The sequence below is a fragment of the Carassius gibelio genome, chromosome B19 (assembly GCF_023724105.1).
Source record: "Carassius gibelio isolate Cgi1373 ecotype wild population from Czech Republic chromosome B19, carGib1.2-hapl.c, whole genome shotgun sequence".
Classification (NCBI taxonomy): Eukaryota; Metazoa; Chordata; class Actinopteri; order Cypriniformes; family Cyprinidae; genus Carassius; species Carassius gibelio.
In genome coordinates, this window is record NC_068414.1 from 10460132 (window position 1) to 10479582 (window position 19451).

At 38.8% G+C, this 19451-nt stretch overlaps 3 protein-coding genes and 5 non-coding genes across 10 annotated transcripts in view; 4 read left to right on the top strand and 4 right to left on the bottom strand.

Moving 5' to 3' along the window:
• LOC127979288 (uncharacterized) overlaps nucleotides 1–19451 on the bottom strand; it is a 366522-nt gene that overhangs the window by 293352 nt on the left and 53719 nt on the right. The window lies entirely within an intron of this gene.
• Nucleotides 776–845, bottom strand: LOC127981088 (small nucleolar RNA SNORD99). The gene has a single exon (XR_008160069.1). It is a non-coding gene; the product is annotated as a small nucleolar RNA SNORD99 (small nucleolar RNA).
• On the bottom strand, nucleotides 1239–1312 carry LOC127981066 (small nucleolar RNA SNORD103/SNORD85). The gene has a single exon (XR_008160047.1). It is a non-coding gene; the product is annotated as a small nucleolar RNA SNORD103/SNORD85 (small nucleolar RNA).
• On the bottom strand, nucleotides 1477–1612 carry LOC127981067 (small nucleolar RNA SNORA16B/SNORA16A family). The gene has a single exon (XR_008160048.1). It is a non-coding gene; the product is annotated as a small nucleolar RNA SNORA16B/SNORA16A family (small nucleolar RNA).
• Nucleotides 3817–11972, top strand: LOC127979297 (ras-related protein Rab-39B-like). The gene is made up of 2 exons (XM_052584656.1): nucleotides 3817–4175; nucleotides 6319–11972. Exons 1-2 carry the CDS (start codon nucleotides 3832–3834, stop codon nucleotides 6743–6745), a joined length of 771 nt encoding a protein of 256 aa, XP_052440616.1. The 5' UTR covers nucleotides 3817–3831; the 3' UTR covers nucleotides 6746–11972.
• LOC127981085 (U11 spliceosomal RNA) lies at nucleotides 13483–13619 on the top strand. The gene has a single exon (XR_008160066.1). It is a non-coding gene; the product is annotated as a U11 spliceosomal RNA (small nuclear RNA).
• LOC127979273 (glucocorticoid modulatory element-binding protein 1) overlaps nucleotides 15605–19451 on the top strand; it is a 44881-nt gene continuing 41034 nt past the window's right edge. Inside the window, exon 1 of one of the 3 annotated variants that reach the window (XM_052584616.1) lies at nucleotides 15605–15728. The gene's annotated coding sequence lies outside the window, so the exon portion shown is untranslated. The other 2 variants (XM_052584618.1, XM_052584617.1) reach the window with 2 other exon arrangements.
• Nucleotides 16627–16777, top strand: LOC127981086 (U11 spliceosomal RNA). The gene has a single exon (XR_008160067.1). It is a non-coding gene; the product is annotated as a U11 spliceosomal RNA (small nuclear RNA).

Below are 19451 nucleotides of genomic sequence, written 5' to 3' on the forward strand. Positions count from 1 at the left end.
AAACACATTTTTCAAGTATTTCCAACACCTCTCTACCCAGTCTGGTATTATTGGCTGAAATAGTTCCTGTATCAAGTGAAGGCCCGCCTCCTGGAATACAATCTGTGCTGTGATTGGGCAGTGTGTTGTGATTGACAGCACTTGGTGCCTGGTCTCTAAATGTTCTGCCTCTTACCATATCCACCTACTGTGAGCTTTAGTTGTAAATATTGCATTGAAATCAAATAAATTTGAGCATGATTGTAAACGCTGAAGCTAATGGGTCTCAAACTCAAGCTGGTCTTGTCTCACTCTTTGATGAGGTCACAAATCCTGGAAATAATGCATTTAACTGGCCTCTGCAGACTTTATGCTGAAACAGCAACAGACTATATAGCATCTTTAATTTGTTTTTTTTAAGATGTGGGTTGTGATTTCTACTTTTAATGTTGGAATTTTCCATTAGTTTTAAACTGACAGTTTAAGTTTTTTTGTAATAAAGTCACCAACTGTATTGAAGTCAACAGTTCCCATTAAACCCAAAGAATAAAAATTTTTTTAGAGTGAAAACGAGTAAACTTCAGTAGCATGTGGTCAACATCTTTATTTTACAGAGCTGATTTTACAGAGCTGATCCAACAGATAACAGCAGATATGAAAGACCCAGCCACACTTTAGGATCAGGTTTCTCTTGCAACGCTCAGAACTTCCACTCACTGGCCAGGAGCTGTTGAAGACACAAGGAAAGAGTTACCATAACTCATAAGACAGCACCGAGACAACTCAAACTGAAGAGCACTGATCTCAGTCCCATATCCGCAGGTTTCATCCAGCAGTCACCAATAAAATACTCATCCTTGATCAGAAATCTCTGTACTTTTGTTAAAAGCTGACAGGAACATACCTGCACTAGCTCCAGTCCTACAGCCATCAGCACCTGTAGGAGAAAGACTTCAGACAGAAGTCACCATGAAAGACCCCGCCAGCGGTCGGGAGGGGGACCACAGACCCCAGCGGTCAGGAGGGGCACCACAGACCCCGCCAGCGGTCAGGAGGGGGACCACAGACCCCAGCCCAGCGGTCAGGAGGGGGACCACAGACCCCAGCCCGTCACGGTCTGCCCATTGATGCACAGAGTCTCAGGAAACACGTCACACTTCAGATGCTGAACTCATGCGACAGAAGTCTTCTCACCTGAGGACGACACAAAACATTAGAGCCAAAGATACAAGGAAACACCACGAATAAGAGAAGTGAAGTGTGGCTCAGGAGCGTTTATGAGTCTCATAATAGAGCTGCTCTCAGAGAGGGCAAGTTTGTCATCACAGCCAGCACTGGAACAACAAACCTTAATCTGATACCAACCTCTTACAGGGTCCCTCGGACCACCTCAAGCAGTATTTTCATGATGGGATGTATTTTCAGCTCATATTGGATCACCCGACCTGCAAAGAAGAGGAACAGTTAGCTTCAGACAGGGCTACTTAAAGACGAGCTAGTTGTCCTTTCCCTGAATGTTGCTGGGACAGCTACAGGTGAACTGTACAGCGACCGTCGGTGAAAGGGTTACTCTTGGCTCCTGTTTGACCGGACCCGTTAGAGAGGAACGGGAACGACTTCGATCAGGGCCACGACTTACACGACACGAGCACTTTTATATGGGCATGGGCCAAACTTTCGTTAGGCTCTAAAAAGCGCCCATAAGCCCAAGTTTCAGCCCAAATGTGTCCGTTCTCTGTAACGTTACATAGCTTAAAGTGGATCGGTAACGTTACCTCTGCAGTAGAGATGCGGGGAACCACGTGGTGACCCGAGACTCATCCCGACAGACACCTGGAGCAGAAAAACACCGGATATCAGGAGACTTCACAGTAGAAACAGCGTTACAGAAACAAGCCTCATGTAGACGCATCTCAAACTAGCAATAGCGTGTTTAATTCCTTGATACATCGAGCTTATTTCTGGGCTTACATACAGAAGGAAGCTTGACCGGTTGAACAAATAAGTGCAAACAAGACTGATATCTTTTGGAAACTGAGCAACGTTGCATTCGGTCACAAAACCAAGACAACGCATTCAGATCCCAGAAATGTTTGGAAGTTACGTATACATTTTTTTAATATCTAAACTCCATAAACATTCATCCTTCGCTCATCGCCTGTAATTCACCAATTAACTAGTGGCGAAACATTAAAACAAACTGGTGATGGAAACTAGCTCCTAAAACAGGTCTCACAAGCTTAGCTGTTTCAGGATTGTGTTAAACTCACCTCTATCCTCTGAGAGAGAGCGGGCCGAAGGAGGAAGAAGACAATGTGAAGCGTGGTTTTATACAGCGAAACGGAACGCTGATTGGTCAACGGGCTCATCGCTGATTGGTTGAATGAGATGACTGGGTCGCAACGCTTGATGGGATATGTAGTTTGTAGAATGTAGTTGTGGGATTTTTCTAACATATCGGATGTATATTTGATGGTGTCTGATGACTTTCTTGTATTTATTCAACAGAAAATTATTTTTGTTCAATGCGAAATATATCTGTAATAAACACTTTTGTTGAAATGATAAAGTAATGATCACGCTGATGTTGTTAAACTCCTATTCTAACTGACTTGCTTTTAAACATTCGCTGGAAATTATAACCGTTAGCTCCAATAAATTACACAGTAAAAAAAAAAAAAAAAAAAAAAAAAAAAAACCTTAATTATGTAATGGCTAATTCCATCTGTCCACAGATTATGTCATACACGAATAGCTGGAAAATTCTGTGATCTGGATTAGTGTGATACTGGTCAGCTGATTAAGATAAACCCATTAAGCGCTTTATCTCCTTTTTAACATTACATGGTATTTATAAGCATATTACGGATTTGAGGATTGTTATACATTACAGCACCGACAGCCCCGATGACGTCACGTGTACTTCAGCACCACGGACAAAGCCAGATCAGTCTCCGCTCGGACCGAGCCAACATAATCTCCAGAAACCGCAAAACACTCAGAAACACATTCATACCTCGGCTGCACAGTCTGGTCTGATATTTGGCTCTTGTCATTTGCATTATGTTACCAATGCGAGACACGAACCTATCCACGTCACGCATATATATATATATTATAACCTTCGCTGATATATTAATTTGGATTGTAGGATTATAACCCTTTAAATGCCAGTTTGATTGCATAATATAATGCCACTGTTTATTAATATTATTAATTTTAACAAGTGTTTGGCGTTCAAACATTTTTGATTATTATAGCAGTCTTGGTTAGCTGTCAATGAATAGTATTTACCAAAAAAACTATTTACACCCACACAAATATAATAACACAGTAAGACTTATTATTCATTTATTTATTGCCCAGCAGAAGCAGGATAATAATAATACTAATAACCAAACAAGGCTTAATGTTTCAATGAAAAAAAAAAAAATATATATATATATATATATATATATATATATATATATATATATATATATATATATATATATATATTGGAGGATGAATTGCTCACTCCGATTATTAGTAAACATGCTATTAATTATTAAACATTTCGTTTTTTTTAGCATTGTTGTTTTATACGAGCGACTTTACCCTCATTACTCCGCGTCACGCACTGTTTACTATAGCTAATAAAACCCTCGTAATTCACAGTTTCTCGTGGCTTATAGCTTTATAAATATTTATTCATATTACATAAACACACTAGGCCTGTTCGTATAACATGTGATGGCAACAGCTTGATATAACGACATGCAATTCTGAGAAACATGTTTCGCTTTCTCCAGAGATCACATGAAAGTGCTTCACTCCCTTTACCGTAGTGACACATTATTCAGAAGGAGTGGGATGCGATGGGCGTCACGTGACTGCAGCACATCACCTCAGCCCCCCCCATCCTCCTCCGCTCCACACACACTCAATGTAAACACCGCTTTGTCTCTGAGCCCGTGGCTGCAGCTCTGCACTCGCCATGCCATGGATGCTTTATGGCAATACCAGTTCAGGATCATTTTACTGGGGGACTCGACGGTGGGCAAATCATCTCTGCTCAAGAGGTTCACGGATGGCGTCTACAGCGACGTCGCGGACCCCACGGTCGGCGTGGACTTCTACGCCCGCTCTCTAGACATCGAGCCCGGGGTTAAAATCAAGCTACAGCTATGGGACACAGCCGGACAGGAGAGATTCAGGTCAGACTTGTGTTGGTCATATGTCTCCATGCATAGTGCTATAAACAGAATGTGTGCATCACTATATGATTTCATAACATTTTGCGATGCCATTGGTTGTGTAATATTGTGCAGAGCACGTATATCTATCCCGTTATATCAGAATGCATCCCTTTAAACGAGAATTTGATCCATCATTTACCTGCTGGGTGCTGTGTAATAGGGTTGACAGGCCCAGGACTGTTTCTGAATGAGTTAAAGGGGCGCATCTCATTGATTTGTTCCAGCATCACCTGTTTGGACTCTGTGATGAGCATGTGTTTGCTTTATTACTGTCACTGGGCTCAGATCCTGCTGTCTCTGATCTGTTTGCCCTATATTTCGAAGCACTGCCTGCCTGAGGGGAAGCACAAACATCCATCCTCGATGCTTTAAAGAACGGGTCATGAAATCAAGCAGCGGAAAAGCCTTTGCTGTTTTTATAATCTGAATGATCAGACACACACTGAACCGTCTGATTTCCACATATGAAAGAATGCTGTATGCACAGGGAAATTGGACACACATTATTATTATTATGTTATCTATTGGGATTAAATGTGTGATTAAAATTAATTTCAGTAAAGACGGATTCTAGGTTTATGGAGCCTGTATTTCTGACAAAACACACCGCTGCAGATGCAAAATGTATAGGCCCCATAGCATCGATGGACACATTGCTTGAATGTGTGCTAGTGCTTTTGTCACACAATGAAATATACAAAGAAATAAGGAATGCATTCATTTCTAGTCACAGTACCCTCCTGAAGACGGTTTAATATTGCCCTCCTGATGGATTTGTGTGTCTTTATTATGCACTTTTTCCAAAGTTGTTTATTCTTTTAAATGCAATTTTGCAGCTTGATCTTATATATGACTAGATTTTTCATACTTGAATGTAATTTTTTAGATCTGGCAAAATCTATCTAATAATTTAGATATACTGCAATGTCCACAAGGTATCCAGAAGTTGTATGTATTATACAGTGAATACATTCAGCAGGTGTTTCTTGTTTCAGGAGTAAAGGAACAAAATAGAATATTATGGGTTCAATAATAACAGGAATAGTACTTTCTAATGGCATTTATTTCAAACTGTTCTGCGTTTTTGCAAATTCGTATGAATTTGTACGATCTCAATCATACATTTCGTAGATTGTACAAATTCACTACCTTGTTAATTTAGATTTTCTCATGAGATCGGGTTGAACATTTCTGCTTCAAAATCCTCCAAAAATAAAACAAGTGCTTCACTGCAACCTTGAAATGTGCTGCTTTTTTTCAAGAAAAGTGTTGAAATTATTGAAACATTAAGCAACAAATGCTGCTGAACTTGTATGGAACTAGCAAAACATTTGGAAAGTTCCAGAAACTTTCCACCTTTTTGCAACCCTATATGGAACCCCAAATATTTCTGTACAGTTATATGCATTTAAAGGGGTCATCAGATGCCCATTTTCCACAAGTTGGGTCTTTAAGTCTTAATGCAAAATCGGTCACATACTTTGATTAAAATTTCTCAATGGTAGTGTAAAACAACAACCTTTTTACCCTGTCAAAAACAGCTATGTTCACTGTTAGCCGTTTAGGTGCGTGTTCCTTTAAATGCTAATGAGCTCTGCTCACCCCGCCCCTCTCTTCCATGTGACATGAGACTGTAAACTTTAGCCACATTCATCATGAAACTTGCTGACTAGAACATTATTAGGAATGGGCGATTTGGCGACACACACACACACACACACACACACACACACACACACACACACACACACACACACACACACACACACACACACACAATAACCTTAGCCTATACTCACTTCCTCTGATATTTGCAATGCCTCTGGGCATCTAAATGATAAATAAAAAGCCAACAATCTGAGAATGGCTTGATGTAAGAAAGGGGATATTATTCATGGGGATTAAAAAATAAAAAAGCACTGGGTGAATTTTTTTTTAATATAGGGTGTCTGTGTACACACACGGCCAACACAGATTTATGTTGAAACAACATGTAAAAGTGAATTTTGCATCTGATGACCTCTTAAAGAATCTCTGGCCATGATTTGCTGCATTTAATTCTAAGAGTCTTTAACATTTCTCATCTTCTTCATCCCGTCAGGTCCATCACTACTTCGTACTATCGCAACTCTGTGGGCGGCCTCTTAGTCTTCGACCTGACGAACAGGAAGACCTTCGATCACGTGCGGGAGTGGCACCGAGAGGTCAGAGAGCACATCCTGCCTCATCACATGGTCTACATCCTAATCGGCCACAAGAGCGACCTGAACCGCGACCGCAAGGTGACTCGGGACGAGGCGGAGCGGCTGGCGGCCGAACTCGGCATCCGCTACGTGGAGACTTCGGCCAAGTGCAACAGCAACGTGGAGCGTGCTTTCGAGCTGCTCACACGGGACATCTATGAGCTGATGAAGATGGGCGAGATCTCCACTCGCGACGGATGGGACGGGGTCAAGAGCGGCCTCACCCCTAAAGTTCTGTACCCCGCCGAGGAGGAGGCGGAGCGAGAAAAGAGCTGCAACTGCTGACTCCCACAAGCCACCAGCAATCGCTCACCTGTGTATCAGTCGCTCGTCGCTTTTACTAACTTGTCTCATCACGGTCACTGCCTCAGGCCTGGACCGCTGCTCTTACCTTGCTGTCGCTGTCTGAGGTCAAAGGTCTCTCAAAGGTGTAGTATATTTGGGCTTGAATGGACTAAATTGTTGGAGATCACATCATGTTCTGAAGTTTGCACCAATCTTGTGCAGATAAAGGATTTTAGAGTCTAGTTGTACTTCACCTCCTCTGGAGCTAATATGGTTTATTTTGGCTTGCTCCTTTCCCTTTAACCGCTATTACTATAGTACAGTTAACATTTGAGAGAACATATCATAAATGAAGACTTATCTACACTTAAATACTTCAAAGACCCTATAAAATGGCTTGACTACATGGTTTTCTTTCCTGTGTTGACATGCTTTATTGACACAGGAAGTTGTAGACGGACAAATGAATTGTCCTTAAAAAAAAAAAAAAATTTGTCCGATAGCCATTAGTTAGTGTCGGTGTAATGAGCCATGCTACGTTCTGTGGCTAGTCAGTGGCTGGTGGTATTAGGAGAAGGACATCTGAGAGCATCATATTTTCCCAGTAGCAAAATATTGTAAAGTGTGTGTTTTTAATAGGTTTTTAGGACTACACATAGCACATAAATGCAATCTACTCATAAGAGCCATGGACTGAAAGCCACAAAACTCTTTAAATAAGACAAACTTTTAAAAGTGAAAACTGGCTGGTAGACACAATTTATAGGTAAAAAGGCAAAACTAAGGGGCCGTTCACACAGAATGCATTTTACCATTCCAATGTGCTACTTTTCTATCGTGTTTCTATGTAAACACATGCTAAACAGTCATGTATGACCATTACGCTTGCTTCTTTTACACTGCCTCGCTTGAGCGCTGAGTTTTAAAGTATCAAATAAGTGTCAAGTAAAAAGTTTTTCAGTTTTTACACACAGCACTGTTCGTCAATGTCAGTTCCAAAACAGTGGACCAATCAGAAGACCCCGGAGGCGGAGCAAGCGTTATGAGCTTTTGTGTACAGTAGCAAGTTGGCATGGCAATTTCTTATCAGAACCTGTTTCTTAAAATAAAATAAAAATCCTTATTACATCGCATCTCAAAAGCGTGTCTCAGGAACCTTGCGTTTTGTGCTGTTTTATTTATTTATTTATTTTTATTTCAAACCATTCTAGTGCTTTTAAATGCAAAGACTCATTCTGTGTGAATGCCCCCCAAGTTGGTTTTTACATGACACTGTTATCAACTAAAAATTGAAAAAAAAATTATGCATTTGGTTTGAAAACATATTTGGAAAAAAGTGTTTCAAATTGTATGTTTTTGGAAACAATACCATTGTTGTCTCCATGTAAACAGTAAAAATTTAAATTGTAGAAAATTATGACATCCAATGTTGCCAGAATGGAAATGTCCAAGTATCGTACCAGAAGCTCAAAATAATAATATTTGGGGGTGGGGGGGTTATCGTAAACGAGTCAAATGTAAAGTAAATAGCTACTTTTCCAAATCAACAACTTTTGGACATGACCTGCAAATTACCACACTGGATAAATAACTAGCGGTACCTTACACCAAACCCTAACCCAAAAATCAACAAAATACTATATAACCCATTATAATCAGTGACGCTACTCTGGATGCGTTGAGACATGACGCGACACGACACATCCCCGACAGTAAACTGATGCCTCGTTCTGTTTATGACACACTGACGCAAAGTTCAAATTATTCAAATTAATTGATTTATTAAATTACTGACTGATCATACATTGTACAAAACGTCAAAAGTATCGTACAAATACGATAATTATCGTACATCTGGCAACACTGGTGACATCATGAGCGTGTGTATTATTCAGTGTTCAGTCTATAGGCTTGCACAAGTTTCTTAAACTGACATCGCCAACTACTGGCCTGGCATGCATATTACAGGAAATCTTCTGAAAAGCAATCTTTGTCGTGTAAACATACCCTAAACTCTCCCTCAAACTGATCGCCGGGTCTGCAAACGTAATTTTGCACATTCAACAATCCTTTACTCCTTAATTGGTTAGTTCACTCAAAATGAGTCATTAATTACTTACCCTCTTGTCATCGTGCTACTGTAATGAATGTGCATGAAAGACAGGAAAGGAAGAGAAGAAATTGTTGATTAAAGCCATTATTTATTTATTCATTTGTGCACAAAACGTATTCTAGTAGCTTTGTAACAGTACAGTTGATCCACTGATGTCACATGGACTATTTTAACGATAAACTCATGGCACTTGCTTTGCTTTCTATGGAGGGCCAGAAAGCTCTCGGATTTCATCAATAATATCTTAATGTGTGTTTTGAAGATGGACAAAGGTCTTATGGGTTTGAGACTACATGAGGAATGAGTAATTACTGACAGAACTTTTGGGTGAACTATTACGAAATACTTTAATAATTCAGAAAATAATCATGAATGCAATCTACTGTAAAAGGTCACCTTGCCAATGGATATGTGAGTAATATTTTGTAATATCTTTTAATGCAGTATTCATTTTCTAAAACAATTAGCTGTAATCATATGCTCTGTTCTAAAATCTAGTGATATGCCGTCCTCGACAGCGTGATGCATTCCTGACACAAAGCCTGATCCTACAGAGAGTCAGCAACATTATGCCACCATTGAAATCACATATTATTACTACATCTCATTCAATGCTGGAAAATAAATGGACTATTTTACCCAGTATTCGTGGTGCTATGTATTGCCTGTGCTTATTAGAGTATCACTGCATGCAAACAAGTCTAAAACTAATGTGTACCACCTATGTGTACCATTACAATTGAATAACTTATAACGATCCAATGGTTCGGATGTCACCTTACACCCAAAGTATGAAAACTTCGGAGAACATTGGAGTATTGCCACCTGAGCAATCTGGCAATGCTTGCACCATGCTGGAGGTTAAATGTACACCACTCTCACTGTATGCATACTCTAGTGTAAACTTAAACGCTGAAGTATACGTTGAGTTCACTAGAGATTGGAACAGAGCAGCAGAGAAAAACCAAACATGCTCAAATACTCAAAGTTCTCCATATTAGAAAGATTTATCTGAACTAAATGAGCTCCACCTGCTGTAGTTTCCACTTAGCAGCAATGTACTGTAACAGGTGACCAAAACAACTAAGCAATCCCAAAGACTTGCTGGAAGTTCACACCAAGCACAATATCTATAACAACAACTATAATCATATCATATAATCATTCGATTCCAATCAAAATCCACTTGACTTTAATGAGCTTGAAAATTGAAAGTGGCAGACGAAGATCTGCCTTGCGTTCTTATAATAGACAAAATGTCGTCAGGCATTGATGTGGACGCTAATATAGCGATCCGTTGAGTTATAGTTATGATTCTTGTGTGTAGGAGGGACCTGAGGCTTGTGGGCAGTGGGTTCAGTAAGACGCTGAGCAGAGGTTTGGAGGCAGCTTTGCTCATGTGTCGTCGGCTTTACTGGCTGTGCTTGTACATATGTTTCTGTACGACCAAAGGCATTGTAAATATCAGCAGGGCACCATGTATTTACATGTCAGGTGGAAGCTAAAGGTTTGTGTGGCTTAACCACAGCTAAACATGCTACACAGACTCTAATTCAGAACCAGGATGACAACAGAGTATGAGAAGGTCTTCGTGCCAGAGGAACATCAGATTTGTACAATTAGTTATATATTATTATTATAGATTAATTAGTTAAAGTGTGAAATTCTCCTAAACTGCCAAATTATCTTCTGTAATGCTATGTGACCTTGGACCAGAAAACCAGTCATAAGGTTTTTTTATTTTTTATTACTGAGATTCATACAACATCTAAAGCTGAATCAATAAGCTTTCTATCAATGCATGGCATATCATGTCAATTTGGCTGAGATAAAACTATCTGAAAATCTGAAGGTGCATATAAATAAATAAATATAAAAAAATGGCCTTTAAAGTTGTCCAAATGAAGTTCTTAGCAATGCATATTACTATTTAAAAATTACATTTTGATGTATTTATGGTAGGATATATCTTCATGGAACATGATCTGTACTTAATATCCTAATGATTTTTGGCATAAAAGAAAAATACAATGTATTGTTGGTTATAGATACATATATACCTGTGCTACTTATGACTGGTTTCGTGCTCCAGGTCTTATAAAGCTAAACAAAGCTGATCATATGCAGAACCGAGACTTCTCCTGACAGAAAATGAGACACAAATCTGTTGCTTTTGGTCCATGTGCTTTAGGACAATCATTCCTTTGCTCATTTTCACAGCTTTATTGTGCAGATGAAAGATAAATCAGATAAATGTGGGTGAGGTCGCAGAAAACTGTGTATAAATGAGTAAATAAGTCCAACTTTTCATCCAACACTAGAACTTACAAGACACAGGGTTTATTTATATAGACGTTAATGTGTTGGATTAAGGCTAAGTTCACCAACACAATGCACAGATGTAAAAATAGCCACATGCAGTGTGAAAACATTTTCTGAACGTGGCATTTGAAATTCTGATGGGTTGATAAAATTTGATTATTTTAACTTTGTAACATGTAAAGGAGTGTGTTTATTTTATTCAAATAAAGATCCGAAGGACTGAAATATGTGACCACAATGCTGTTGTGTTGCGGTCACTGAACGGTTTTGCACAATTTGACTAGTTTCTCTGGTAACTGCGTTCATTAATACTCACTCATGGCATATTTAACAGCACATATTGCTTCTCAAGTACTAGTTCACATATGAATGCATTATAACAATGAAAATCACTCATGGTGGTGCCAAATACATTGTACACAGGCCCTGGTGGTCAAAAGAGAACCGCTCAATGACCCCATTTTAATGAAATTGGTTGCAGGGAAATAAATCCAATAGCTAGTGTAAATGGACTAAGTCTATTGTGTATTATAGATAGAGAATAGAAGAGTTCAGGGCTTTCATTAGTCACCCACTGTCACATAAACACATCTGTAACAGGCCTTCATCACTGGTGTGGATGAGCAGAGTCAACTGTATTGCACATTTTAAATGTTAAATCTACTGTAATTATTGCTAATAGTAATGATACATCAAGCTCTGGGCATTGTAAACTGTCAATATATTTGCATTGTGATTTGGTAAATGTCATATAAGATTCATTATGTTTAAATAAAATTAGAATTAAGATCAGTGCTCTCAGTCTCTTGTGGTATGTTTTGTGTGTGTGTGTGTGTAAGTTCAATATGATTTCACCTCTGTGCAAATGTATTTCGTACATGTGGACCTTTTTGTGATTTATTCTTCAGGTTACATGGTTTCAACTATAACTATATCGTCTATACGGTCATTCACAATACTCTATATTAATATGTTTTCAGATACCACTGGCTGGCTCCTCAAATAATGCACTATATAAGACTATAGAGGACATTTTGGGGCTCATCCAGTTGATCAACTGATTTATTCAAAAACACTGAATCATTCAGGAATCAATCTCCACTGCTGTGTTCAAGCAACATTACACAAACTGGCAATGACGACATGTCTAAAAGTAGAGCTGTCCAACAGATTTTGTGTGCATTCGAACCAAAAAGAGTTTGCAGACAAAAATGCAAAGCGAGAAAATGTAATAAAACATGAATCAACATAGCATAGCATCACATTTGCTGTACAAGCACTCACTTATCTCCGCGTTTTCATATCTGTAAGGAAAGTATGCACAAAGTTTTGGACTCAAGTTCCCAGACGGCAGAAATCGCATCCTTTGTGTTTTCATTATTTTACAAAAGCACAATGTTTTGTTGTTGTGAATGCACACAAATAAACGTACAAAAAAAAAAAAAATGTATTACTCTTATCTATATGACCAAAAATTACAGATTTATTAATTTTTTTCTGTGGCTTTTCTGGTCGACTAAAGGTTAGTCGACTATTATTTAATGTCAACACTGCCAAATCTTTAACAAATTATTTAAAACATCAAAAGACAAAACAAACAAACAAAACAACAATAAACACAATAAACACATGTACCTGATCATAACACATATTTTTTGAATATACATCTTTCATTTTTGTTTTTTTGAGTTTTGATGTTGTATTTATATTAATGTTAATTATAATTATGTACATATATTTACACTGTTGAGGTGATTATTTGTAAAGATAAGCAAACTGATTCATCCGCGCAGAACTAAACCGCGAATGACGCGTATCTTTATGCTTCAACTGCTAGAGGGCCAAATGTTTACTTATTTGCTTATTTACATTTCTTAACATATGCAGACTGCTCACAATAAGATCTATAACACGTCTTTCAAATATAGTCAGGGTGATTCTTCATTTAATGCTCACTTATTTTCTCCTTAAAACATAGTTTCCAGTCTCTAGCCAGACGGCGCTGGCACAGCATCAGAGCTCTGATTGGCCGAGGTGCTTGTCAATCATGACCGTCACGCCCCCATCCCATGATGCTTCATTCTAGAACATCTTCCTGCAAATCTGTTTTCAGGTGATTTATCAAATCAAACAGCAATTACATATATAATCTACTACACATGTTAAGTATGAACTTATTTGGGAGATTGTGACACAGACTAAATCTTGTCGTTGTTTTACGGACGACATGAATGAGTGTGGATACCCTCTCTGAGAGACAGACCCCTCCAGTGTGAACCACAGTTAATACATTAACAGATTTAAAAAGAGCATCTGCTTTGATTGGCACAGTTGTGAAAGAGACTGCCTGACACAGTTACAGAATCATTATTAAGAGATTTCGGATGCACGTATTTTTAAGACTCAAGACTGCTAGTAATTGATGATTGTGGCGTCCTAAATTATGTGAACAACAAATGAGTGAGAAGATTCAAGCAGTGTAGGCTCTATCAAGCAAGGTTTGCCGTGGCTTGATGGTTTTATTTTGTGTGTAAAACAAAAATGTAATGTTTGCAAGAAGTGTTGTTGTTTAATTAGACAATGCATGTTACCCAGGACCCCAAAACCAAGGGTCAATTTATCGAAACTGAGATTCATACATCATCTGAAAGCTGTACAAATAAGATTACCATTGATGAAGCATTTGTAAGAAAATCTCTAATCTGAGGGTGCCAAAAAAATAAAATAAAAAATTTATATACATCTTAAAAATACTGAGAAAATCACCTTTAAAGTTGTGCAAATGAAGCTCTCAGCTGTGCATAAAAATAATCAAAAAATAAATTTTGCTTTACGGTTAAATTGACAAAATATCTTCATGGAACATGATCTTTATTTAATATCCTAATGATTGTTTGGCATCATATTATATATAATTTTGACCCATATAGTGTATTGTTGGCTATTGCTACAAATATCCCCCAGTGACTCATGGCTGGTGTTGTGCTCCAGGGTCACGCATATTATGAAGGATTATTCTTTTATCATTTCCATGACTTTTCCATGACTTTCCATAACCTATACAGGCATTCATGAGCATTGCCATTTATTTGATAATCCATAAGTAGTAATAATAATCCATAAGGTCAATAAACCTATAGTAGTTGTGATGATTACTTTTATGGCCTTGTTGCAGCTACTTGTCATCAGCAGCTCAGAGGATTCATGTTAGCAGTGTTGGGAAGATTACTTTGGAAATGTAATGGATGAAAAGTTAGTCACCCTATTTAAAATGTAATAACTAGTGTAACTATTTCAGTTACTTTATTAATGTAACTGATTACTTTTTGAGTACTTTTCTAATTTTCTAACTAGTTTTAATCTTTCTGAAACACTTAAAGCAGGCAGGGTTGACCTTACAGTGGGACTCGACCCTGATTACTGTGGGACTTCCCAAAATACAGCTCAATACAGATTTAAAACTATAACACGATATAGTTTAATAGCTATGACGCTGTTTTTTTAATAAAATCTTTGCATATTATCTATCAGACCTGTCAAGTATCCCGTTTTGGCCGGGAAAGTCACGTATTTTACCCTTCTTTCCCGCCGTCCTCCCGTATTAGTATTTTCCCGTAAATCTCCCGTATTTATTTTTTTTTATTTTAACCTGCGTTATTAATAAAATAATAATAATAAAAACATTCCCAATCTGAGCTCTGTCACTAGTCTCGCGATAACTGCCACCTGTAGTAGCCTGTCGCGAGGGGTGTGTGAGGTCAGGTGACATGAGTTATAACGCGGGAAAAACAACAACAACAAAAGAAAAAACCGAGACGGATGATGGATGCTACGATAAAGAGTGAAGGCACACCTGCCAAAGAACCAAAACCCATGTGTAAATACCAGGATAAATGGGACAGCGAATTTACTTTTTTAAAGAATGCAAAGTCTGCAACAAATTTGTACAACAACTCACTAAAAGAGTAAAAGAAAAGTTATGTGAAATAAAAAGAAAAACTGTAAAAGAAAAGCAATATGAAATGAAAAGAATGTGTGGAATGAAAATAAAATGTAAATGTAAAGACAAGCAATGTTAAATTAACAGAAAATATGCAAATAAGCCTTTAAATAAATGCTCTTCATATATACCCTTTTGTGTTTTCATTTGGGCTATAACACCTGTCTTAAAATGTAAGGGATACTGGAGCTTTGTTGGGGTGGTGGGACTGCTCGCGGTGGGCGCCGGAAAATTTCCCTTATTTTCAAATTCAAAACTTGACAGGTATGTCTATGACAGGAGAGAGAAAAAAGTGACCTAATTTTGTAATTAAATTATGTTACATACAATTAGTAGACTTTTAAAACGGTTCCGTAACTTTTCACTTATTCGACCTGATACCGACAAGAATTATTCCGTTAACCCGGTTTACTTCAGCAGGATGAGAGCTGTGTGTGCAGCTCATCTCCTCGAGGCTCGGGCTGGATCAGGAAGTGTCACTCACACACACTGCGCATGTTCACGCGAGCCTCTCGCTATGTAGGATGACGCCGAGCGCGATCTAAACGGTAAGGCCAGTCCAGCGCACTTCTCTCTCAGACGTAACGTTAGCGGATAAACGCGTCGAGCGCGGCGGAGGACCTCGGCAGCTCGTCGACGAGAAACGTCCACGGGAAGCCCCGTCGAATGGCGGAGGAACGTCGCGTCGTTTGTGTGTGTGCGTCCCGCCGCACGGGAGACGTCATGAGAACAGAGCACCGCGGCGCGACGCCAGCGCGTCATTTAGAGACGGTCTCGCGGACGCTGCGTGAATCAGCTGCGCTCGAGGTGTTTGTAAATGTGCTGTTTGTTTGTAAACATACATTGCTCCCAAACAAACAAACACACACAAACAAACAAACAGAAACATGAAGCTGTGTTAGCATAGCGCGTTAGCATCACCACCAGCAGAGGAGTGAGAATGGAATGGCGCAATGTAAAGGGCTAACATGCTAACCGAATTAGCCACCGAAGAGCACAACACCCGTAAGAAGTGCCGTCGCTTAGAAACATTCACCATGGCAACCAACACAGTTTCCGCCCAAATACCACAGATCACACAGACCATAACACCAGCTCTCATCCACACACTCCAGCAGTGTGTTCAGTTTGTGTGGTGCTTCAGTAGAATCTGCTGTTAGCATGGTCAACTGTGAATGGTGGTATATAGCATGGTTTACCGTGGTATCGTGTCTGTAAATCATGCTGTGTCTACGGAGTTCGGACAGCTGTTAATCAGTCTTCATTAGACAAGATGAGCAAAACAATGACCAAATAATGTTTATTTAGATACATACAGGTCTACATATAATATCAGCAAGTTTCTGACAGCAAAGCAGTGAGGATTGTTCTTTTAGTTGTGAAAACAAAACTAGTTGGTTATGTAACTAGTGAGCTTTATAGGTAATATAAACCATACCTTATGTGTATGCGTGTGTGTGTGTGTGTGTGTGTTTGTGTATGCATAGCTGTGGATGGGGTGTCCTCCTGATACAGCTACGGAATCACTATCAATAGATTTCGGATGCACAATTTTTATAACCTGAAGCTGCCAGTGATCATTATTCATGGTGCCTCAATTTATTTTAGTAAAAAAAAAAACATTAAATAAATATAAAGCATTGTGGCCTACAGTGGTGTTGTAAGTTGAAACTTTTCTATGTTGACTCATGTTATCATTGCTTAATTGTAAAGTTTTGTGTATTTGTGGTTCTTAAGAGGTGGAGCATGTTACAAAATGTATATATGGTTAACATTAAAGAGGTTTTTGGACTTACATGATCAAATGAATTGTGTGCAGTAAGACCAGAACTGTGTATTAAGAAAATTAAACATGTTACATTTAGACGTTTTCTACTTATAATCTACTAATCAGTATAATGAAGTAAAAATAAATAAATACATGCATATTATTATTATTATTATTATTATTATTATTATTATTATTAAGTAGGCTTGAAAAAACAACTTACTGAAATCCTATTTAAACTTCTCCTTCTTCTTCTATTTCTTCTTCTTCTTCTTCTACTTCTTCGTCGTCATCTTCTGCTTTTTCTGAGACTAAATTTTAAACACTATCTCCTCCTAGACTCTAGAGCTTTCAAGCTAGAACCACCAAACTCAGGTCAGACCTTCAGACTGGTCTGACTCGGGTTGCTATATCTTTACTAATTGATCTGGCGGTTACGGTTTTCGTAAACCAGACTATCAAAACCACCTAAAATCCCATAGACTTTAATTGAAGGGGGAATGATTTATTTAAGCTGACTACTGCCATGGCAAAGCTTAAAACTCCCTACTGAAAATACAGCTAAAACCAGCCTTAGCTGACCGGTTGCTTTGGCTGGTCTTCCAAGCTGGTGGTTTTTAAGTAATTTTGGCCTCTGTCACGCTGGTCGTAGCAGTTTTATTTATTTATTTATTATTATTAGGGGCCAAGCACCGAAGGTGCGAAGGCACCTATTGTGTTTGTTGGCGTTATTATTAGGGGCCAAGCACCGAAGGTGCGAAGGCACCTATTGTGTTTGTTGGCGTTATTAGGGGCCAAGCACCGAAGGTGCGAGGCACCTATTGTTTTTGTTCCGGTTCTTATTATTATTAGGGGCCAAGCACCGAAGGTGCGTAGGACCCTCTTGTTTTTGTTGGCGTTCTTATTAGGGGCCAAGCACCGAAGGTGCGTAGGCACCTATTGTTTCCGTTGGCGTTATTATTAGGGGCCAAGCACCGAAGGTGCGTAGGCACCTATTGTTTCCGTTGGCGTTATTATTATTATTCTGCTTCTTCTTCTTCTTCTTCTTCCGCCGCAAGTCTATGGCAGCCCATAGAACCGATTGCGGGAAAGTTGTATAATTTGGCACACTGATAGAGGACAGTCCCAGCATTAACTATAGCAAATTTGAAGTCTCTAACTCCAACTCTCTAGCGCCACCACTTGTCCAAACTTTCAATGTTTCTATGCTAATAACTTTTGAACCGTAAGCCAGAAAATGAAAATTCTTGTTTCTTCTGAATCCTTGGCTCATGCCAAGTCGAATGAACCCCAAAATTCAAAAATCGCAAGGTTTAGTTTTTTCGCTATTTTCAATTATTCGAAAAACCTACTTTTTCGAACTCGTCCTAGACGGTTAGTCCGATTGCCACGAAAATTGGCTCAGATCATCTTCAGACCATGCTGGCAAAAAGTTATGGAATTCAAGTTGATTCGTCCAACTGTTGTCGAATGACACGTAAACAAATTTGACGAAAAGCACGCAAACATGCACGTGAGGCTATATCCCGGCAACGGTTTGTCATATTGAGACCAAACTTGCCGTGTGTTATAACAAGCATGAACTGAGACTACCTGCAGTGTTTCGAAACAGCGCCACCTAGTGGTCAGGAGATATGAAAAATGCATATTTTGGCTTATAACTACTGAATGGTTTGGCCAAAAATCACACAACTGGTCTCTTTAGATTCAGTGAGTCATGTCGAGTCAAATGATATCCAATTTTCCCGTGTCGGCCATTTTAGGCGTCGGCCATTTTGAATTATGATTTAAAATGCTGTATTTTTTGAACGCAGCATCGTATCGTTTCGCAAATAATTACAAAAATATTCGGCTCCATGCCCTGAAGGTACTCAAAAAGTTTGGTGGCAGCGCCACCTTGTGGCCAATAGTTATAATGAAATATCACATAAATGCTAATAACTTTTGAATAAATTAGTCTATTAAAATTCAAATGGACTCGCTATATTCTGTGGGTCATGCCGAGAGTATTGATACCAATAATGTGAAAATTGGCCTTACTTCCTGTCCGCCATTTTGCTTAATGTTGAAAACCTACTTTTTCGAACTCCTCCTAGACCGTTAGCCCAATTCTCACCAAATTTGACGTGAATCATCTTCAGACCATGCTGGCAAAAAGTTATGGATTTTGTGTCGATATACGTAACGGTTCTCATTTAGCGCATCAACGAATTTGCTGGAAGGGTGCCAAAATGCATTTGAGGCTGTATCTCTGCAACACTTTGACATATTTGCACCAAACTTTGTATGTGTCATCGCCACCTCACACTGACCATGCCACATAAATTTGGTAACTGCGCCACCTATTGGTCGAGATTAATAAACCATTCATTAACCATGAGTAATTACACTTTTTAAAATGCTAATAACTTTTTAATGCATTAGCCTATTTGAAGGAAACTGGGCTCAAAATATTCCCTGGCTTATGCCGATAACATAGATACCAAATATACCACGGTAAGCT

Excerpts from the sequence above, each read along its gene's own strand:
- LOC127979297 (XM_052584656.1), top strand. The coding sequence starts at position 3,832 with ATGCGATGGGCGTCACGTGACTGCAGCACATCACCTCAGCCCCCCCCA. Across the intron at positions 4,176-6,318 it reads GCCGGACAGGAGAGATTCAG|GTCCATCACTACTTCGTACT; the intron begins GTCAGACTTGTG and ends TCATCCCGTCAG.